This window comes from Lagopus leucura, unplaced genomic scaffold (genome assembly GCF_019238085.1).
Source record: "Lagopus leucura isolate 7727_CA_CO unplaced genomic scaffold, USGS_WTPT01 Super-Scaffold_73, whole genome shotgun sequence".
NCBI lineage: Eukaryota > Metazoa > Chordata > Aves > Galliformes > Phasianidae > Lagopus > Lagopus leucura.
This window is the reverse complement of record NW_024962252.1, coordinates 17,310,022-17,326,837: the sequence shown is the minus strand read 5'-3', so window position 1 is coordinate 17,326,837 and position 16,816 is coordinate 17,310,022. Positions and strand designations below refer to the sequence as shown.

Sequence of the window (16,816 nt, the reverse complement as noted above, 5' to 3'; positions counted from 1 at the left end):
TCTCTGCCTGTTTTGTGAGATTGGCATTATTACCGTCTTTCTGTGTTGGTCTTGTAACTTTGGCATGTTTTGCTATTGTATGAGTCTTACATTCTTAGCATCACTTCTGTGTATTGTTAATTAAAACCACCTCTACCTGATTGCAGACATTCATGGAGGAAATGACCAGAAAACAACCTGATGTGGATAAAGTAACAAAGACCTATAAAAGGAAGGCACTTGAACCCACTCCTGTACAATCTCATATTCCTGTCCTCGATAAGGGGAGAGCAGGAAGTAAGTAATGAACTGTTTTGGGTAGGTCATACACACCATTGGTCTGTCTATGAAGAAAACGGATTACTAATAACCTAGTAAGTTTGATTAACAGCAGAACAGTCCAGTAAATATGGTGAAATTCTCTCTTGAGTGATTTGTCTAAATCTCCTGTATTTTTCATTGTGAAGTAACTTCCTGTAACAGACATCTGTTCTTAAATTTTGACCCACATTTCTTGAATATTTACTTTTGTAGTTTACAGACTTTCCTGTGCTACTAAGCTGCCAAGAGGGTGCTCGCAGTGTTTCTGCCAACCTGTAATTATTTGAAAGTGCAAGCAACTTCCTTTAAATAAAGATGTTGACACAAAATGTTGCTCTTTAGGTCCAAAAAACTCTATGGATCCAGGTAGAAATCTTATGATAAGCAAAGTTGAATGGAAAGTGAATCTTAAGTGAGGAAACTGTGTATTGTATTTTAGATATATTTACCCAGTGTATGGGTGCTGTATGGAACCTGCTTAAAAAATCAGATTGATTACTTCTTAATTGTCTATCAGAGACTTGCAAAGATTTGATGTAATCTGTGAAGTTTCACTAGTGCAGCCACTACTGGCTGCTTTGGGCTAGAGAAGAGTTGAGTACTTAACCCACCATGTGGTCCTTCCCCAGCAATGCTAAAAAATAAAAAATAAAAAAAAATTAAAATCTCATTAGTTGAAATCATATCAGGATTTGAGCTCATTATTTGTTACAAGGAGTGGTTTTAGGAAGGTTAAGTACCCTTTGTGTGTATGTTTGTTTTGTTTGAACTGGGTAAGATTTATGCATTTTATTGTGTTTTAACAGGAAAGCGTTCCCCCACACCAGGCTTATATCCATCAGCAGCCCAGGCACAAATTGAAACCAAGAATCCACGGGTCAACCTTTTAGTCAGCAAATGGCAGCAAGTCTGGCTTCTGGCCTTGGAAAGAAGAAGAAAACTCAATGATGCCTTGGACAGACTTGAAGAGGTCAGCAACGGGCTGCACAGAATACATATACTCTTTGCATAATTTTCTTTAACCAAGGTTAAATTGGCTATGCTCTAAACATTCTGTGTTTGTTGTATGATACAGCTAACTGAAAACATCACCATATGCTTTGAAAGTAGTCATTTTCATTTTAAATGTGAGGAGATAAAAGATTCTTGAGGATCTGAGTTAACATTTTAAAGAGCAAACTATTTGAAAGAATGCACATGATGTCTCTTTTTGATTTTCTGAATCTATTGATTTCAACTGAAAAATATTCTTTCTCTGTTCTTCTTGATTAAGCTGAGAGAATTTGCCAACTTTGATTTTGATATTTGGAGGAAAAAATACATGCGATGGATGAACCATAAGAAGTCTCGTGTAATGGACTTCTTCAGGAGGATCGATAAAGATCAGGATGGAAAAATAACAAGGCAGGAGTTTATTGATGGAATTCTTTCTTCAAGTAAGTTTTGAAATTAATTAAACGATGAACTTGGGAGAAGCATCTCATTAAGTCTTACTGTCTATAAAAGTATGCACTGTGTTTGATTGTGTCAGAAGGTCAGATTTTCTTCTTGAAGTAAGTTACTAATTATCATTAACTTTAGCTATAATTATTTTACTTTAAATATTTCTAGATTCTAGAAACTATTTCTGTTCCTAAGAACTCTTTACCCTTGTGGATCAGTAAAAATGTCTCATTTATAGTACTGGTTAATTAGTAGTTTACTAGACTATGACTATCATTTCCACAGTTCCCTAGGTATTTCAATGTTTAATCACTTTTCATTGATTATTCATAATAGTAAAACATACTTTATAAAACTTACAGATAATTTTCAAAAACAATTCATGTGATTTTGATATTTTAATTAAGGTATTTGCCATCGTGGAATAATTTCAGATGACAGAAGCTGAGGAAAAAAAAATCTGTTACTACCAAGCTGTTAAATTGCCTACTCATTTAACTCAGTTGATACCAACTTGCTACTGCTAAATACTCATTATTTCATTCTTGTTCACCATCCTGAAATTTTCTTTGACCATTTCGTAGAGAATCTCTGTATGAGTTGATAATCTGCTGTAGTGAACTTGTTCCAAAGAAGGATTTCACAACACACCATGCATGTTTCTTGAAGTGGGAAGGCCTTGCATTCTGAATTTAATTAGCATTGAAATTCTTGCTTGACCTTTCCTTGCTAACAGTTTATCTTGTTAATCTGTGATACTTTATGCGCTTTGAAGGTTAACATGTTAAAGTGCACAGTTTAATCTGTGCACTGTTTTCTCTATTCAAGACATGCCTTAGTATCACTGTCATATTCATTTTTACCTAGGTAACATTGGCGATCCTGTCTTTTTTTCAAAATGATGCCTATACTTTTTTGAAAGTCACTGGACTTTTTTTTTTTTTTTTTTTTTTTTTTTAAATGAGCATCATCACCCAGTGCCTGAAAAAGCTTTAAGGTTTGTGATAAAGCCATTCATGACTTTGTCAGTATTCATGACATTGAAAAACCAACTTTGCTTCTGTCATTCTTGTCTTACAGAATTCCCAACAAGCCGACTTGAAATGAGTGCTGTTGCAGACATTTTTGATAGAGATGGTGATGGATATATTGATTATTATGAGTTTGTAGCAGCTCTTCATCCAAACAAGGATGCTTACAAGCCTCTCACAGATGCTGACAAAATTGAAGATGAGGTACATTCTCCATTTCATGTGATAACAGCCTATTCTACTAGCATCACGTTTTTCAATTTTGTTTTCCACCTATATAATTTAAAGCAGTAATTTTAAATTTAAATTTAGCAGTAATATTAATCTATTAAAGGATAGTATTATCAGTACTAATACAGTGGCATTCATTTGCAGGTTACAAGACAAGTAGCTAAATGCAAATGTGCAAAACGGTTTCAAGTGGAACAGATTGGGGATAACAAGTACAGGGTAAGTCTCCTAGGGACCTTCTTAGTTCTTTGAGCTTAAAGATTGTTCCTGTGACATGGATCTGCAAGGATATAGGCTATAGTAATTTACAGGAAATTTAGAACAATTACTTATTTTCTTATTGTAAACTCATCTCACTTTTATATGTTGTTGTTTTTTAGAACATACAGACTAAAAGTATGGAAAGTGCCTCTGTGTATTTTTCACTGAATGTACAGGAACTATTTTCAGTGTATTGGGAATTTCTAAAAGCTGACTGCGTACATACATGCATGCATACAACATCTTCTTAAGATGCAGTCTTTTTTTTCTGGGTACCCAAAGTATTTAGACTGTAGCTGGTTTTCTACTAGTATGATAGAAACAATGACAAATACTTTCCTGTAGTATTGTGTTGCACTTCAAAAATCTTTGAGAAGAGTGGGTTTGATCACTTATTTTATGGAGCGCACTTTTTTTTCTGAAGAAGTACAAGAAATATGTTAGATAACTGCTGAACAATTTTCAATCACAGAGAAAAAACTCAAGTAGAGAAAGCTCTGCCACCCATAGATTCAGTAGCTAGAACAATTTCAGATGCAGTGTTTGGCTAGGAGTTACTAAGTGCTTGCTGATGATTTTTAAACACCACAGAAACAGCAGTGGAAGGAAAGAAAGGCTTTGAATGTTCTTCAGTGTTCAGTCTTCGGGTAGCTAGCTACCTGTTCATCTCTGAACTAGATACTTTATTTAGAATGTCTGATGTGTTAGTTTGCATGTGTTCTAGAACCATGTAGAGAATTTTCTGTAAACTAATCGTGTCTTTCTTCCATTTTTCATTTCTTATCAGTTCTTCCTGGGAAATCAGGTATAAACCAGTGGAATGTGTTATGAAGTTATCCTTTATTTATTTATTCATTTATTTATTTATTTATTTATTTATTCTTCCTCTAACACATAGTGGTTTAAGCTTTGCAATGGTCCATCTTACCATCCCTTCATCTTCAGCTACTTTCATTGCTGGTCAGCTGTGGTGCTTCTTTAAATGCTATAGAGCATTCCTTGTCTCAGGATTTCTTCCCTTCAACCTCCCAGCCTGCTTTTCCTGACCATCTTCCTCAATAAGGAGATTACTTTTAAAGGAACCAGATAATGGTCAGCAGGAATTTCTGTATTAAAAATCTTGAGTTTTTAAATTTCAAGTTTAGAATAACATTATTTTATCAGTTATCAGTTTTATAGTGGAGTGATTCAAAAGTCTATATTTTGTTTTTTAGGCTATCACACTAAAGACCAATCACAGTAACCATGAATCCAATGATGATATCATTTATTTATTGCAACTCAAGGTGAAAAATATTCTCATTTTTAATAAAACCCCTGTGCAATCAAGCAGACTGATTAAGAACCTAATTGATGGTTGGACCTAATTGATGCTGTGGACTAACAGAATGAATTATTCAATACATATTTTGGACATTGGCTAAAAAAGCTTGCTGCTTCAGCTTAGACTGTTCCCTTTTTTTGTGTGTGTGTTTTTGAAGAGCTATAAGAAGTCTGTAATGTATTGGACCTTTATCAGCTGGCTAATCAGTAAGTCAGGTTGCAGTGGTGCTGTACAGTACCACTAATTAGTGCTACTCCTGTGGCATATACTGCTGCTTTAATTGTTAGATCGTGGTGGCCTGGTGAGAATGGAAATAGCTTAGGCAAAAGGTAGCTGTTGTCATAAGGATCTTATACGTGTTTTTATAGAGACAATAATACAGAAAATCCATTCTGGATATTCTACTGTTAAAGGCATTAGCCACTTTAAATCTAGAGATGTTGAAAATGTAGTTGCATTTTCATTTATTGACAAAGCTTGTTGAAGTGTGGAAGAAAGCACAAAGAGCAGTGGATAATCTTACCACATGCCTCAAGCAATGTATCTAAGTAATTCTTGAAAATGTTTTCCATATATAGAACGTGCCTTGATTTGAAAAGATTATTTGAAATTGTGTTAATCCTCTTATTTGCCATCTGTACTCACAGAACTAAAAAAATACAGCTTTTTTTTTTTTTTTTTTTTGAGAGCATCCAAATTCTGCTTGTGCTAAACAGCATCACAGTGAAATCACCTACAGCAAGTTGGCCAAGTGGCAGTGGTGTTATATGGCTTCTGTCAGAAGAAGACTTCTTTGTAGATTAATTCCTTGCAGTTTTTATCTCTATGTTTTTTACCTCTGATTTTCAGTTATTGGGAACATCTCTAAGTATTAAAGGAAAGTTGGTGTCTAGGCTGTTTTGATAAGGAAGTTGACTGAGTTACCATTGAGAAAGTGCCTTGAGAGGCACCTCTGTTATTCTCCAGAAGTCCCAGTGTCTGAATTAACTACAGCCTAGGCAGTTACTGAAGGACATGGTATCTGTCGCTTAGTAGAGTTGCTTGATGGAGTCTAAATGAAGAACTAAGCTGAAAAGGGGGGAAAAAGTAAAGAAAAGAAGAAAGATAGAGTCTTTAGAACCACCTGAAAATACTCCTTTGAGAAATAAGCCAGTACAAATAAACAGCATCAATTTGGATGCCATTTTAAATGTAATCTAGATTTATAAACAACTTTTTGGTATCACATTTATTGAATGAAGGATTAAAAAGCCCTTACAGATAATAATTATTTGAATGTTCTTATTTATAACAAATTCTTTTCTGCTATCAAATTAAGCAGCAAACTTTGCTTTGTTTGGTTCCTAAAAGTAATATTCCTTTAAACATATTCTCTCTCCTTGGGTTAAGAAGTACGAAACAGCCAAACTTGTAGGGAAAATATTTGTGTGTTTTACACTTAAAGCATTTCAGTCCCCTTACTGAAGCAAGTAGGTACAGCTGAACTATGGATAGCTTTCTCCCAGAATCAGAGCAGATATTGTACCAAAAATACGTAGTTGACTCCTATTGGTTTCAGTAGATGCTCTGCATGTTTGCATGTAAGAGCCCCTGGCCTGATGATCTGATGTCAAAATAAATATTTTACTGACACTGGTAAAAAAAAAAAAAAAAAAGAAAGAAAAAGAGCAACAACAACAACAACAAAAAACCTGATGAATTCCTCTAGTTAGTTTTCATGAGATTGAGAGCTCAACATTTTAGTTGCTTTTTCTTTGATCTAGGTTTGAACTGAGGTACTGCATGCAGATTTTGTTATACAGACATAAAGAACAAGCATATCTTAGGCCTGGACATCAACCCTAAGGAAGAACCGAACAGTAGAGGAGTTAGTGTAAAATAGGCTTTTGTGCATCTCCAAATTGTGAAGAACCTCAGTGTGTAGACAGAGGAGTGACAGTTTCTAAGTGCTTGTAAAAGATAGTTATGATAGCTGAAGATGACACCTTGCTCTTTTAATGTTCTTTTCCTCTCATGTACCTAGCTACAGGGGAGCAATGTTGATGCTATAACCTGAAAATATCCTTCTAATTAATCAACTGAATAGTGCAGCACACATTGTAAATTTAATTTCTAGCCCTTTTACTGATCATTAAAAGCAATACTGCCTTCCTTTCAGCTGATATCATTAACAACCAGATTATTGTGTAATTACGAGAGTTTGTGTAAGATTTCAACAATAAAATAATGCAAATGGGTGTTTGTTAATTTGTACGTATGCAGACTGTAACCAATTAAATGGCGTGTTACTAATTTTGCTTTCTGTTTGACATCAGACATTTCAGAATCAACCATAAAATTAAATCTGAAATTCTTTCTTACCATCTTGCCATCTCCTTTGGATTAATTCAGCAGCATCTGATTTGAAATCTTAACAGCTTTAATAATCTGCATAAATAATGAGTTTTAGCATTTACTAATTATCAAATATAAAAACAAACTTTTTAAAAATGTCTAATTTTTAAGCTATGAGCATTGAACTGTATCTGAATGACTGAGAGGCTCAGACTGTTGTTTGATTTTCTTGCAGTTTGGTGACTCTCAACAACTACGCCTTGTTCGTATCCTAAGAAGTACAGTCATGGTTCGTGTTGGAGGTGGCTGGATGGCACTTGATGAGTTCTTAGTGAAAAATGATCCTTGCAGGGGTACGTAACAAGATTGCTGAAATGGACGTGTAGATAATTGTTTGGTTACAGGCATCATTCATTGTCTTGAGATAGAAATGTATGAAATGCCAGTTCTGTAAACAGCATCTCACTTAATGTCTCATAATGATCTGTTTTTGTAAACTTTAAATCCCATAGTTAAGATCCTCTGCACTTGCACTCATGTATGTACAGAATAACTGTGGTGTCTTCTGCGCAGTTTGTCCACCAGTGTTAGAGCAGTGTAGTTAAGAATTGAACCTAGCCCAGCTAGAGTTTATAGCATGTAAGCTGCTTGTATGACTTGGCAGAAATAGCATAAGATATGTCCAATTAAACCTTCTTAGCAGGAGGGAAATGTTCAGGCCGTAAATCAAAAGAAGGCAATTGAATTGAAAAGAATAACAACAATAGAAAAACTTCCCTCACCAGTGGCTGCACCCACGCTTTCAGTCTCTGCCTATGTAGCCCTGTCTCCTCATTGGCATTCTCCCCAGCACCACCTTGCAGAACTCTGAGCCGTGTACAAAGCAAATAGAAGTTGCTGTGATCAGGAGAACTTAGTGTTCTGAGGAAGCAGGGAGTGCTCTATCACCATACACTCCAGGGCATTGTGTCAAATGGATTGTTTTATCAGTACTTGGAGACTTAGTGACATCTTAGTTTGCCTACTTCTGTGGAGGGAAGGTAGGTAGGCTCTGTCTGGCACCATTCCTGGGAGAATATTAGGAGACAGAAAGGAAGTCATTTGACAGTGTAGTTAGTGGAAGAGATGCAAGTCAAAGAATAGTAAGAATAGTAAGATTCCAAAGAATATTGTGTTCAGACTCAACTAATGTTGCATAACTAGGTCATTCTATCCTCTTAAGTAGCAGAATTAAATTCACTCCAATTTACCTCTCAGGAGTTCTCTGAAATTACAGTCAATGCTGTAATAGCATTGAGTTCAAGGGAGAGACATAGTAGTGAAGAGAAAGATGTTGACTGTCCTGTAGACTTTGCTCCAGAGCCAGCTGTCTGATGCAACTTCTGCTTTGGCACTGGGGTTTCTAAACAGATCAGCATAGAACCTGAGAGGGTGCACAGCTTGTTTTTGTACCACTTGCCATGCTAAGACAGGGATGCTAAAAAAGAAAAGAAGCTACCACAGAATCCTGTAAGGGCTGACAGCGTGTACCACTCTGGCCTGGAGACTTCTGTCCATAGGCTTGAAAGGTATCCATAAAACTTCAAAAGACCTATTATAACCCTCTGATGATATCTCTGAGGTTTTCAGCAGTATGAAAAATAGATCTTTTGCTTACCGTCTTACTACGTACCAAATGCTTGTCTCACGCCTATTGATGGGCACACTGTTGTAATTCCTAGTTGAGTTTATGCTGAAAGTGACAGCAATGAATACCTAGTTAATATATATGATTTCCTTATTACCCTATCTTCATATAGTGAGACATTTGGAACTAGTCACTGTTCCTTCCTTCCCTTCTTCTTTAACGAGCCTTGTAATTTACATACCTCTATAGTACTTGCTACTATGCTTTGCCCCTTTTTCATGGGATGTACATGCACAGATGTGTAACTCAACATAGTGAGAAAGGAATACTGATCTCTATAAAATCATCCAGATGCTGAAAGGTGTCCATTGGTACATAATCCTGATTAGATTGAAGTCAGTGATGTAAAGTAGACTATGATCTTAGTGGTGCAGGTTCAGGCTTTTCTTTGAGCGCTTGGCTTAGCAAATCTGCATTTCTACCAAGAGCTTCTCTTACATGTAAATAAACTACATTTCAGAGAACTGTTGTCATAAACAGATTAAAATATATTTGGCCTAGTAACATAAAACTTTTAGCCTGTATTACTTCTTTATGTCAGCAGATAAATACTACACGTGTATTACTTAGGACTGCAATTGAGTCTACCCAAGCCCTTTTTCCTTTTGCTTAGGAGAATGTTGAGAGCTCACCTCAGAGCACTTAAAGACAGCTTTTGCTCTGAGTCCTGTCTTTTGGCTCCGAGTCCCTTGCATATGCAGCTGCTATACTTGATTTCTTCTCCTGCTAACAATTTTCTTTAATGTGACCCATGTCCTGTGTCATTTTTTCTAGTTCATCATCACGGGAGTAAAATGTTACGTTCGGAATCAAACTCTTCAATTACCACTCAGCCTACTATAGGTTGGCAAATCCCTCTCTTTGTCTTCTCCTTCTCTTCTCCTTTCTCTTCATTTCCTTCCCATTTATATATATTTATATATATGTTTAACTTTTAATATGCCTCACCCGTCACGTTTAGCTTAATGTGTTCCTAAATGGGCTGGTGCTTTATGAGCTTTTTTTTTTTTTTTTTTTACATGCTTGAAGACTTTCAAAAACAATTGTCATTCACACTGATACACTTAAATGCTAACATTCTTGCATCTATTCTTGCGGAACATTCTCTCATATCTGTGTGTGTGTATGTGTGTGTGAGTGCTTAGTCACCAATTACTTCATTACAGTTTGGATTTTGTGTTCATCATTGCATGTTGCCAAACTACGTAATCTCATAGTTTTAAATTGCTGCTTTCCTGTAAATTTTACTTAACAATTTCTCCTGGAACATCCAAGCAAGTATTATTTATAATGAGTAGCTGTGGAATTAGCAAAACTGCTCATCAGGTTCTGTCTGTGTATTAGTAGATGATTGATTAACAGTGATTTAGCACGTTGAGCATTCCATTATCACGCTGACTTCCTTTGACAGTGGTTCATTCCTGCTGGCATAAAGTATTAGAATAAGCAAGTTCTGCACATAATTCTCCCGTGTCCAAAATAAATGCATTACACAGTAATGCATTTTATTTCTTGTAAAAATGTGTTGGAATCGGCATGGCGAAAATGACAATAAACAGCTTGGTGAGTTTCATCTCTCACTAAATGAACACCCTTCTTTGCTGCAGCTAAAGGGAGGACAAATGTGGAGCTGCGTGAGAAGTTCATCTTGGCAGATGGTGCCAGTCAGAGCATGGCAGCTTTCAGACCAAGAGGCCGTAGATCACGACCCTCTTCACGGGGTGCTTCTCCCAACAGGTCTACTTCTCTGTCAAGTCAGGCTGCTGCCCCACCACAAGCAGTTGCTACAAGTACACCAAAGGTAAGGAAAAACAAACAAAACAACATAGTGTAACAAACGGAATGTAGGTTTTTTTGTTGCTTTAACAAAATTGAAACTTTCCCTAGATGACAGGAAAGAAGCATCTCAACTTTATTTCATATTCTGTGAGGATATCAGAAGTATTTTCAGTGTATTTCCCCTACTGTTTGTTTGCAACACAGGAATAGAAGATTTCCTTTAAGTTCCTAAAAGTATTTAATGTGTTACTGATGACTTGGGAATAAACTCTGAAATAGCAAAAAACCTCTCCAATTCATATTAGAAATAAGCTCTGCCATCTTTGTTTCAGAACATTTGTCATCAACTCTTCTTACTTAGTTTTTATTTTTACTACGAGATTTGATCTCCCTGTGTAAGCCTTTTCCATGACATTGTTTTCCATCTACTGTCCTTCATATTTTGATTTACCATTGTTTCATACAGACACCACATCATTTAACACGCAACTATGGTAAACCATGGTTGACAAACAGCAAAACGTCAACTCCTTCTAAGCCAGCAGAATCCTCAGACTATCAAGGGTCATCTGGAGAGGTACAGTAAGGATAGAGATTCTAGTCTAATCATCTTCCTTCACTAAAACTTTAACTTCACTAACAACCACTAGAGTTTCAGTGCTTCAGTGCTGCAACAGCCCTTACATATTAATGCATTGACTTTATTTTAGGCCTTTGCAACTTATTCATTCATTGCCTTTTTTTCCCCCAAGACTTCTTTTTATGTTCTGTTTGTTACTTTTCAAAAATTGAAAACTCAGATTAATTAATTTTCATCTCCTATGAAAAGCCACTAAATAAAGAGATAATCAATCTTTGTAAACAAGATTGCACAAAATACTCATGGTGATATAGAAATTTTCCCAACAGCTGAAAGTGTGGTCTAAGGGGGTAATGACCAGTCATTGCTCTAATAAGATAGCTATTTGATGACTTACAGGAAATGAGCTTGGGTCTTTTTTCCAGACTATGACTTAAATAAAAGCTGCCAGTATAGCAACTAAGGTTGTGCTGGTAATTGAGCTGAATGGCCAAAAATTTGAATGGGCTTAGAGCCAAAGTGTCTTCTCTAACGCCACTGCAGGCAGAGAATAGGTTGCAGCTGGAGCAGCTGCAAACTGACTTTTTACTTGTAGGTGTTACTCTTGCCCTAGTTTGGATAGAGGGCTCAGTGTGGAGAAGCTTAAACTGCCATCCCCGTTTTTGTATCTGCTTTTCACAAGTCTGCACTTTGATGTCTATTGCTATTCATTTGATACCTTCCAGCGCTAAATTTACATGACCTCTGTGTGGCTTTACTCAAAGATGCATAAAGAACTTTTCACTCCCTCCTTCTTGTGCAAATGGGTGCATTTTTTGTGCACACTGCAAGCATATGTATGTATACATTACTTCAAGCACGCAATGCAAGGCTGTTGCTTTGGATGATTAGCAACAGGACAAAATAAAATCAGTTGTCTGTTTCTAATCTACTGTATTTTCATCTCTTAGCTGGCAAATAATTGTAAGATTAATTGATGGTACTTAACAGATACAAGAAATATGCATGATGTGAAAGCAAATGACATTGATTTCAAATGGGGGCACTGTATTTCTCATCTGCTGTTACAACTGTCAGTAGTTTAACTGAGTTTCTTTTATGTAAAACACCATGAATTAAGATTATAAATGAAATGGTTGGGATTGGGGGTAGAGAATTTCTGAGAGATTCTGCTGCATTTTCTGCCCAAGAGCAGTTAAGTATTGTACGTGTAGACTGGCAATGGGTATAGGGCAAAAATGAAGAACAAGTTTGATCTCTTTTTCTTTTGTCCTGGTTATTCTATCCCAAGGCCTTCACCAAAGTGCAGCAGCTTTATCAGGGTGATGAAGAGATTTCCCTTTCTGTTAATCATCCCAAGCAGTTTCTGTAGAGCAGAGGTTTCTAAGGTGTGGCTAGCTGGACAATCTTAGCCCGCTAACTATTTGTACTTGGCTTTAAAGAGAGTTAATATTGTGACCATCCCTGTCAGATCAAGCAGATTGTCTGCTCTGTAGCATCAGTATGCTCTTTCTTTCAGCTGTGCCAGAAGTGGTCCTGGCTGGCGGAGGGCCAGAAGCTGCAACCAGGCAGCCCCTGCTGGGCCCCTGCTCAGGGCTTAGCTTCCAGCAGCTCCCAGCTCACTCTGTGGACTGTGGTTTTCAATATCCAATTCTACCCCACCATTGTATGGATCAAAGGCATGGAACACTGGTCCTGGGGGTCTGGGCCACTTAAAGGGCCATATTCATCAATGAAGTATTTCTTCTTTGGGGATAATTACTTAATATTTTTCTGTTTTCTAAATTAATGGGAATACTGCAGTTTTCTTCTTATTTGCATAGAACTCCTATCTGGTATGTGACATGTGTTTTGTGATTTGAGAAATGGGGATTTCATTCTTGTGGCACTGAAAGAAATCTTCCTGTTTGGGGCTGATAATAAATCAAGGCTTGTTTTATTTCAGAAATGAGAAAGGCAGGTAAAGCTATGGAGCAGAGATGTTTCAGGCAATGTTTTGACAGCAAGGACTTTTTGAATTAGTTGTGTATTTTTCTTCTGCACTGTGGCAAAAGATTTTGAAATTAGGTAGTTATGTTTTATATATACTACCAGGTATTTATAAAATTGTAACAAATGCACTACAGCAACAATTAGAATGGTGGAAGGTCAAGCTATACAGATGTAAATTTTCAGCTGCTTCATTAACTGAAGTCATGTACCATCAACTAATCCTATGTTTTTAACTAATGGTAAGAAAGTAGCACTTTTCTTTTTATATGTGCACTGAAGTACACACAATGGCTTAGATTTTAATGTCAAGTAGCCTATTAAACTGTTTCTTGATTTACTTTTAGACTATTTAAAAACTAACTACTAAAGGAATGTTCAGAGCTTCACTTCATTAAAAATGTCCATACTGACTCAAACCAGTATTTCAGATTCACAGTGAATGTTGCTAAGATAATCATATTCCAAAATCATATTCCAAGCTATGTAACACCTATTACTTGGCCACATCTCCAGTAGCAAAAATAGAGAATATTTGTTTGTTTGTTATTTTTTTCGATAGGGAACACCTATTCAAGGAAGTAAACTCAGACTGCCAGGATATCTATCAGGGAAGGGTTTCCACTCTGGAGAAGACAGTGGCATCCTGTCCACAGCAGCTACCAGAGTCAGAGCTCAGTTTGCAGGTGAGTTTCCTAACTTCAAAGCTTGATGTACACCTTGCTTTATTTGGCTACCTGGATACCCGTGAGTCAGCTTTGAAATGTGAGGAAGATTAGTTGGAAGAGTGGGAAGGAGAAATTGTCCTATTGTTTCCACATTATCATTGCCAAGGTTGCACATAATCAGGGTAATGGTCTTTTATTCACATGGTTGAACAGCAGTTATGTTATGTTCAGTGCCAGATGTGCAAATTCATGACAGAAATTCTTGGTGATGCTATCTCCAATATCTCTGCCTAAAGAATTAAGAAAGAAGCATTTGCTTAAGAATAAAGAGTTTACTTCACTTTCACATTTGAAAATAACTTCAGTATCCAAGTGATGTTCAACTGTGATGGAGCAAAGGGGTCATTTAATCATGACTTGTCTGTTTTCATTGCAAGAAGAGCTGCAGGGAGCAGCTGTAGATGATCTTGTTAATGGAACATCCCCTAGAGATTTTAAAAACAGTGTATAAAAAACAGAAAGTGTGAAGCTGTGCTCTTCCAGGATCTTTAGAGCATGGTTGGCTGGGTGTTGAGAGCAGAAGATAGCTCTACTACATTTCCTGCATGTCTTGAGCTCTATGGAGCTTACCGATCAGTACTGGAAAATCCTGCTCAAACAGTCTATATCTTTTAAGTTAGAGGTGATATGGAAAAATGAGCCAGCTGAGATTTCAGCTTCAGCTTGTTATTCTTTGCCCTTTCAGGGAATCAGATTTGTCGAGATCAAAAATGATTCAATAAGTAATTGGAAAATTATGAAAACCCACATTAATGTTCTTCTGTTTAAGATTCTTTGTTGTGGTTTTTTTCTTCATGGCACATTGTCTGGACAAGCTTTCACTTTAGAAGGCTTGCAGAGAGCCCATATACTAAGTCTGTCTTTTTGGGAGAAGGTACAGTCTTCCCTTGTTTATTTGCAGCTTTCAATATTGTGGTTTTGATTTGGAAAACAAAAAAGACGGTGGGGTAGAAGTATACATTTAAAAAATGGGGTTGTCATCTGCATGTCTTATTTATGTGTTCATAGAACCATAGAAGGGCCTGGACTGAAAAGAACCACAATGATCTAGTTTCAACCCCCTGCTATGTGCAGGGTCGCCAACCACCAGACCAGGCTTCCCTGAGCCACATCCAGCCTGGCATTGAATGCCTCCAGGGATGGGGCATCCACAGCCTCCTTGGGCAACCTGTTCCAGTGCATCACCACCTCTGTGTGAAAAACTTCCTCCTAATATCTAACCTAAACCTCCCCTGTCTTAGTTTGAAACCATTCCTCCTTGTCTTATCACTATCAACCCATGTTGATTCATCAATCTTCAGTTCTTGGAGATGCCAGATACTTAAATGTTCCAGTTCATAGTTGAGAAAATGGTTAAGAAAGAAAGGATCTAGCTGTTCATAATCAATAGATAATACATGTCTAGTAAGTCAAGAAGAGTTGGCAGGATAATTTTCTTTAACTGGATGTGCCAACGATAAATTTCCTACGTCTCAGCATTCTATTGCATTTTCCCTTCTTTTTAGTGAAAGACAGCATTGTTTTGTGCTGTTGTGTTAGTATGAGGGCAACTTTGATTATCGTCTGGCTTATCTGGCAGAAGTCTGAAATCTACTTTGTGCTGTGAGAAATTTTTGGGATTGCCAAAGACTTAGCAAAGAGTTGCACACCTTTTGCATCTGTACCTCTAATGCTGCTGGGTACCTTTTCTTTCTAGAAACCAGGAGAACTCCAAGCAGACCTGGGAGCCGAGCGGGAAGCAAGGCTGGCAGCAGGTCGAGTAGCCGCAGAGGCAGCGATGCATCTGACTTTGATATTTCAGAAATCCAGTCTGTATGCTCAGATATGTCAGAGACTGTCCCAGCTACAAGCAGACCGACACCCCGAGCAGGTTCTCGGCCAGGATCAGCCAAGCCTTCTAAAATTCCAACTCCCCAGAGAAGGCCGATAGCCAGCAAATTGGACAGGTCCTTGAAGAGATAATATGATTAGCTTCATAAAGGTTTTTTTTTCCTTTTGCGTTAAGTATTTAAGTTCGTAAGATGTAAAATATTCTGTAGAAATCGTTGTGAAATATCGCAAGAGGTGGATTTTTAATTCTGCAGATGGCCTTATTTGTGTATTTGTCTTCTTATTTTATGTGTATAATTTTTGTCAGATTTGTTTTTGTTTATGCCATATCCTGTGAGGAGGGGAGAAGAGTTTTAATGTAAACTAACAGTTGTACACAGTAATGTGTAGAAAGTACACTAAAAAATAATTACCAAATGTACAGTGTACTGAATGTACAGTAAATCTCTGGAGCCTGAAGAAAATAGACCTATCACTATGTCATTAGTTAACAGTAAAGGATACCTCAAGATTTTTCTTTAAAAAAAGAAAAAAAAAGAATACTAAAAAGCCAAAAGACACAATTGTGCATTTTGAGCTAATGAAACAAACACTAAAGGACGTGTGTCAAAGCTACCGAGGAATACAGACCCACAGTCACAGTACCCTTATTTATACAGCATCTCTCAGAGAACTCACACAGTTAAGCACTTGCCAGTGATATGATACTCCAATACCTTGCAGCGTTTCTGTGCCATTGCTTTCGGTGAGGCCAGACACATTCTGGATATCGGAACTATTATTCTATAAGAATATCAATATAAAGTGCATTCATGTAAATGTGAGGTTTTCTTTTGCTTGAGTGGATGGTAGCACTGTATTATTATTGAACTCATTTTGTATCAAAGCAATTTTGCTTGCAGAAGGCTCTGAAATAAACATGTCCCTTAACTTTATTTCTACAGTATTTCTTATTTCACAGGAAGATCAATTTCTGCATTACATTTTAGGGTACGTTATTTCAAATGATAATTACTATAGGAACATAGACTTTAATGTAATTTCCAATTAACGGCAATCACATTTGGGTTAGCTGCTGTGTGTGTTTAATAAAACACTAAATTGCACATATCAGATGATATGAAATTATGTATAATTATTGTGTGTTGATAATTATTTTCTCCACGTTAAACTGTGAGATATATATACACCATGTATGAAAGGCATAAAGAGTAATTCTGTTGCTCTTTTTGTCAATGAAATATTTTTGCGATTCATTCATTTGAGAGAATAATAGTTTATTTTTAATGGAAAAAGGAT

The 16,816-nt window shown here is 36.7% G+C and overlaps 1 protein-coding gene across 9 annotated transcripts in view; it reads left to right on the top strand.

Annotated features, from left to right (window-relative positions):
* The window catches only part of DST (dystonin), a 293,875-nt gene extending 277,423 nt beyond the window's left edge, over positions 1 to 16,452 (top strand). For 4 of the 9 annotated variants that reach the window (XM_042893128.1, XM_042893120.1, XM_042893135.1 and 1 more), the window contains 13 exons: positions 147 to 276; positions 1,107 to 1,270; positions 1,574 to 1,736; positions 2,824 to 2,978; positions 3,150 to 3,224; positions 4,054 to 4,071; positions 4,481 to 4,552; positions 7,160 to 7,277; positions 9,386 to 9,454; positions 10,219 to 10,412; positions 10,857 to 10,967; positions 13,522 to 13,645; positions 15,384 to 16,452. In XM_042893128.1, the coding sequence (XP_042749062.1) occupies positions 147 to 276; positions 1,107 to 1,270; positions 1,574 to 1,736; positions 2,824 to 2,978; positions 3,150 to 3,224; positions 4,054 to 4,071; positions 4,481 to 4,552; positions 7,160 to 7,277; positions 9,386 to 9,454; positions 10,219 to 10,412; positions 10,857 to 10,967; positions 13,522 to 13,645; positions 15,384 to 15,649 (1,659 nt within the window). In that variant the 3' untranslated portion in view covers positions 15,650 to 16,452. The remainder of the gene's footprint in view (positions 1 to 146; positions 277 to 1,106; positions 1,271 to 1,573; positions 1,737 to 2,823; positions 2,979 to 3,149; positions 3,225 to 4,053; positions 4,072 to 4,480; positions 4,553 to 7,159; positions 7,278 to 9,385; positions 9,455 to 10,218; positions 10,413 to 10,856; positions 10,968 to 13,521; positions 13,646 to 15,383) is intronic. The other 5 variants (XM_042893142.1, XM_042893161.1, XM_042893179.1 and 2 more) reach the window with 3 other exon arrangements.
* Positions 16,453 to 16,816: the final 364 nt, after the last annotated feature.